General features: G+C 50.8%; 1 protein-coding gene across 1 annotated transcript in view; it reads left to right on the forward strand.

The window, feature by feature from the left end:
- The window catches only part of LOC109926145 (pleckstrin homology domain-containing family G member 1-like), a 47,589-nt gene extending 42,097 nt beyond the window's left edge, over positions 1 to 5,492 (forward strand). Inside the window, exon 3 of the mRNA XM_048618197.1 lies at positions 5,370 to 5,492. Within this exon, the coding sequence (XP_048474154.1) occupies positions 5,370 to 5,492 (123 nt within the window). The remainder of the gene's footprint in view (positions 1 to 5,369) is intronic.
- The last annotated feature ends 381 nt before the right edge of the window (positions 5,493 to 5,873 follow it).

The raw sequence follows: 5,873 nt of genomic DNA on the forward strand, positions 1-5,873 counted from the left end.
ATGGGGGTGGGGCTTGAGGTGGGAGGAGGGGATAGGTGGGAGGAAGAACAGGTTAGGGAGGCGGGGACGAGCTGGGCTGGTTTTGGGATGCGGTGGGGGGGAGGGGAGATTTTGAAACTTGTGAAATCCACATTGATACCATTGGGCTGCAGGGTTCCCAAGCGGAATATGAGTTGCTGTTCCTGCAACCTTCGGGTAGCATCGTTGTGGCACTGCAGGAGGCCCAGGATGGACATGTCGTCTGCGGAATGTACATCTCAGATGTCCTCGTTTTTCCAGGACCGCAACTTACCCCCCTCAGTGGTCGAGAACGCCCTCGACCGTGTCTCCCGCATTTCCCGCAACTCATCCCTCACACCGCCTCCCCGCAACATCAGCCAAAACAGAATCCCTCTCGTCCTCACGTACCACCCCACCAACCTCCGGATCCAACGCATCATCCTCCAACACTTCCGCCATCTGCAATCCGACCCCACCACCAAAGACATTTTTCCCTCCCCACCCTTATCTGCTTTCCGGAAGGACCACTCTCTCCGTGACTCCCTTGTCCGCTCCACACTCCCCTCCAGCTCCACCACGCCCGGCACTTTTCCCTGCAACCGCAGGAAGTGCTACACCTGCCCCCATACCTCCTCCCTCACCTCCATCCCAGGCCCCAAGAAGACTTTCCACATCAAGCAGATGTTCACCTGCACATCTGCCAATGTGGTATACTGCATCTGCTGTACCCGGTGTGGCTTCCTCTACATCGGGGAAACCAAGCCGAGGCTCGGGGACCGCTTTGCAGAACACCTACGCTCGGTTCGCAATAAACAATTGCATCTCCCAGTTGTGAACCATTTCAACTCCCCCTCCCATTCCTCAGACGACATGTCCATCCTGGGCCTCCTGCAGTGCCACAACGATGCCACCCGAAGGTTGCAGGAACAGCAACTCATATTCCGCTTGGGAACCCTGCAGCCCAATGGTATCAATGTGGATTTCACAAGCTTCAAAAATCTCCCCTCCCCCTACCGCATCCCAAAACCAGTCCAGCTCGTCCCTGCCTCCCTAACCTGTCCTTCCTCCCACCTATCCCCTCCTCCTACCTCAAGCCACACCCCCATCTCCTACCGACTAACCTCATCCCGCCCCCTTGACCTGTCCGTCCTCCCTGGACTGACCTATCCCCTCCCTACCTCCCCACCTACACTCACCTTTACTGGCTCCATCCCCGCCTCTTTGACCTGTCTGTTTCCTCTCCACCTATCCTCTCCTCTATCCATCTTCTATCCGCCTCCCTCTCTCTCCCTATTTATTTCAGAACCCCCTTCCCCTCCCCCATTTCTGAAGAAGGGTCTAGGCCCAAAACGTCAGCCTTCCTGCTCCTCTGATGCTGCTTGGCCTGCTGCGCTCATCCAGCTCTACACCTTGTTATCTCTTTACCCATTTTGTGTGTTGTTTTCAGCTTGCCCTTAAAGGTGTCTGAATGCAGCAAGACCAGGACAATATCTAGGCTTGGGCTGACAAATAGCAATTAACATTTACACCAGAAAAATGCCAGGCAATGGCCACTTCCCACAAGAGACAATCTAACCACTGCCCCTTGACATTCAATGGTGTTACCATCACTGAATCCCCCACTATCAACATCCTGGGGGTTACCATTGACCAGAAACTCAACTGGACTCACCACATAAACACAGGGGCTACAGGAGCAGGTCAGAGGCTGGGAATCCTGCAGCAAGTAACTCCCATCCTGACTCCCTCAAAGCCTGTCCCACCATCTACAAGGCACAAGTCAGGAGTGTGAGGGAATACTCCCCACTTGCCCTGGATGAGTGCAGCCCCAACAACACTCAAGAAACTCAACACCATCCAGGACAAAGCATCTCCCGCTTGATTGGCACTACATCCACAATCATCCCACTCCCTCCACCCCCGACGTTCAGTAACAGCAGTGTGTACCATCTACAAGATGCGCTGCAGAAACTCACCAAAGATCCTCAGGCAGCACCTTCCAAACCCACGACCCACTTCCATCTAGAAGGACAAGGGCAGAAGATACATGGGAACACCACCCCCTGCAAGTTCCCCTCTGAGCCAGTCACCATCCCGACTTGGAAATATATCGCCGTTCCTTCAGTGTAGCTGGGTCAAAATCCTGGAATTCCCCCCCTACGGGCATTGTGGGTCAACCTACAGCACATGGACTGCAGCGGTTCAAGGAGGCAGTTCACCCCCACCTTCTCAAGGGGGCAACTAGGGATGGGCAATAAATGCTGGGCCTCGGTATGACACTCGCATGCTGTGACCAGTTTTGATAAAGGAGTGATTTGTCTTAATCATACTTTGTGGGAGTGAATTCGATATTCTCGCCTCTCTCTGGTTAAACAGGGATCCTCTGACTGTAAATGGTAAATTGGTAAATTTATTAGTGATTGTCTTTATGGCCCTAACTTTGGCCTCACTCACAACTGGAGTCATTGTTAAGGATATCACTGTTGGCCTGACCCCTATAACTGCAGACCTAAACAGTTTGACCATTTGATTACATTCCAACCCTTAATGTACTCCCAAGTGTTTAACATCATTGATATCCACACCGAATGGGCTTTGGAACGGCTCAGTTCATGTGCAATGCTTTACAATGACACTGAGAACATTAACAAAAATATGCATAAATGGTTTGCTTTTTCATTTGAAGTCTGCAGTGTTCCCTCATATCTTCTAACCAACTGCTAATTACTGATGGTTAAGGATGGGTGAGCCTGATGGGTTTGAACACTGTAACATTACAGGAAGGCTTAACAAGCTCGTGATATATGCTTGGGGTCTGTGAGCTCTCAACTGAGATTGGGTCTGAACAGGAGAATGTTTCGAAACGGTTTTATCTGGAGCTCCAGAGAAATGAGAATTTGTACGCTGCAGCAAAAGTGTCAGGAAAGAGAGAACTTGCATTTGTATAGCACCTCTCACACCTTCAGGATCATTCCCAAAGGGTTTCACCGACAATGTTTTGAAGTGTAGCCACTGTCGGAATTCAGCAAACAGAACAGCTGCATTGGGCACAGCAAGCTCCCACAAAGAATATCAGGGCTGCAGTCATGTGTTTTAGTTGGTTGGAGGATAAACAATGCCCAATGCACCAGATCCTCTTTGGATTGTCACAGGGTCTTTTACACAGGCCTGAGAGAGCAGATGGGAATCTTAGTTTAATATCTCATCCGATAGCTGGCCCCTCCTACAGCACTCACTCAGACCGGACTCTTCAATGGTACAGATCTCCCTCAGCACTGACCCTCCGACAGTGCAGCGCTCCCTCAGCACTGACCCTCCAACAGTGCGGCGCTCCCTCAGTACTGACCCTCCGACAGCGCCCGGTCCCTCGGCACTGACCCTCCGACAGTGTGGTACTCCCTCAGCACTGACCCTCCGACAGTGCGGCGCTCCCTCAGCACTGACCCTCCGACAGTGCGGCGCTCCCTCAGTACTGACCCTCCGACAGCGCGGCGCTCCCTCAGCACTGACCCTCCGACAGTGAGACGCTCCCTCAGCACTGACCCTCCGACAGTGCGGCACTCCCTCAGTAAGGTAATATTCAGATTGTAGGGTGTACAGTTGATGGTCTAGGGTGAGGTTTCTAACTTGTTCCTGGTTTGTTAGAGGCTGATTCTCGATACTATCGGTTTCCCTCAGCCCCTGTTGGTGTTTCGCGGCGTTTGTGGTGAATGACAGTCAGGTGCTCCCAGGCCTTTGGCTCGAGCCGAGCACTCTGGATAATGAGCCATGTTGGTGTCAGTAATGGCGAACACAGCTCATTTGGTCTGCCTCAGGAAGGTGGTGCTGATCTATTGGGTCACACCTTTTGGCCAGTAATCCAGAGGCATCAGGATAATACTCTGAGGATGTGAGTTCTAATCCCACCACAGCAACTGGACTGAATAATGGGACTGTAATCTCCTCTCAGTGACAGAGACCATGAAACTATCATCGACTGTTGTTAAAGACCCCATCTGGGTCACTGATGCCCCTTTAGAGAGGGAAGTCTGGCCTACATATGACTCCAGGTCCACAGCGATCTGGTTAACATCATGTTGAGGTTGTACAGGACGTTGGTGAGGCCTCTTCTGGAGTATTGTGTGCAGTTCTGGTCACCCTGTTACAGGAAGGATATTATTAAGCTGGAGAAAAAAATTTACCAGGATGTTGCCGGGGTTGGAGGGTTTGAGTTATTAGAATAGACTGGATAGGCTGGAGTGTCGGAGGTTAAGGGATGACCTTATAGACGTTTATAAAATAATGAGGGGTATAGATAAGGTGAATGGCAGGTGTCTTTTCCCTAGGGTGGGGGATTTCAAGGCTAGGGGGGCTTATTTTTAAGGTGAGAGGAGAAAGATTTGAAAAAGACATGAGGGACAATTTTTGTTTACGCAGAGGGTGGTTCGTGTGTGGAATGAACTGCCAAAGGAAGTGGTGGATGTGGGTACAATTACAACATTTAAAAGGTATTTGGATAAGTTCATGAATAGGAAAAGTTATTTTTTCCTTTATTCATTCGATGAGGGTATTGCTGACCAGGCAGCATTTACTGCCCCATCCCTAATTGCCCAGAGGGCAGTTAAGAGTCAACCACATTGCTGTGGGCCTGGAGTCACGTGTAGGCCAGACCAGGTCAGGATGGCAGTTTCCTTCCCTAAAGGGCATCAGTGAACCAGATGGGTTTTTCCTGACAATTGACAATGGTCATCATTAGACTCTTAATCCCAGATATTTTAATTCCACCATCTGCCGCGGTGGGATTCAAACCCGGGTCTCCGGAACATTATCTGGGTCTCGGGATTAACAGTCCAGCGATAATACCGCTAGGCCATCGCCTCCCCCTATTGGAGAGATATGGGCCAAGCACAGGCAGGTGGGACTAGATTAGTTTGGGATTATGGTCGGCATGGACTCATTGGGCTGAAGGGCCCATCACTGTATCACTTTGTGCCTCTTAACCGCCCTCTGAAATGGCCGAGCAAGATGCTGAGTTGAAGGGGCAGTGAGGGACAGGGAAGAAAGACCCGGAGGATCACGGGACTGCTGTCTCGTTTGAGAGAGAGAGAGACGGACTGGTGGGGGTTTAACCTGAGGGTCCCTATGCCTCAGGCGAGGGGAGAGGTAGGGAAGGAGAGGCCTTCATGGTAGCCTCAGCCTGTGTGTGGGAACTGAACCCGCACCATTGCAGTAACTCTCCCAGTCTAACTGTGTGTTCCCCAACCCCCAATGCAGTGAGTGAAGAGTAGGAAGCAGTATAATTTAGTGAGTGATTCAGTATTTCTCCTCACTGGCTCCTCACGTGTGGAATGCTGAGACTGTTGGATTTTGTTTCTGATTCTGCAATTCAGGAATTTGAAAATCTCTGCGAGCTCCGTTTTAAATTCTTGTCTCGAACCTCTGAGCAAAGCTCTTCCAAAAATCGCAGGACCTGCGTTGGCAGCCGCCAGGCAAGATTCCAACAGCAGAAATAACATGTCGGATGGTTTCTTTTAAACAAAAAGTAACTCCCAGAAAGCAGCGAGACCCTCGCACAATAACTCCAAAGCCCCTCGTGATTTCCTTATTGTTTCTTTGTTCCCTCAGTTCCACATCACTGTCCCCCTGGACCTGTCTCCCACCAGGATTGGGAATTTTAAATAGGTCAGGGGTTGAACTGCCAAAGAGGAATGAACAGATACTTAGCCAGACTTAAGGGGCTGGTTACTGGGGGATTTTAGATGGTATGCAGTATTGAACATTTGCCCTTAAGCCCTCCTGGCCCCCCTGGAGGTGGGGTGTAAGGACCATACAAGAACAGCCTGAACCATACTCTACTGGGGGGTCCAGGTAAGGGTCAAAGTTCACAGGCAACT

This window comes from Rhincodon typus, chromosome 39 (genome assembly GCF_021869965.1).
Source record: "Rhincodon typus isolate 14 chromosome 39, sRhiTyp1.1, whole genome shotgun sequence".
Classification (NCBI taxonomy): Eukaryota; Metazoa; Chordata; class Chondrichthyes; order Orectolobiformes; family Rhincodontidae; genus Rhincodon; species Rhincodon typus.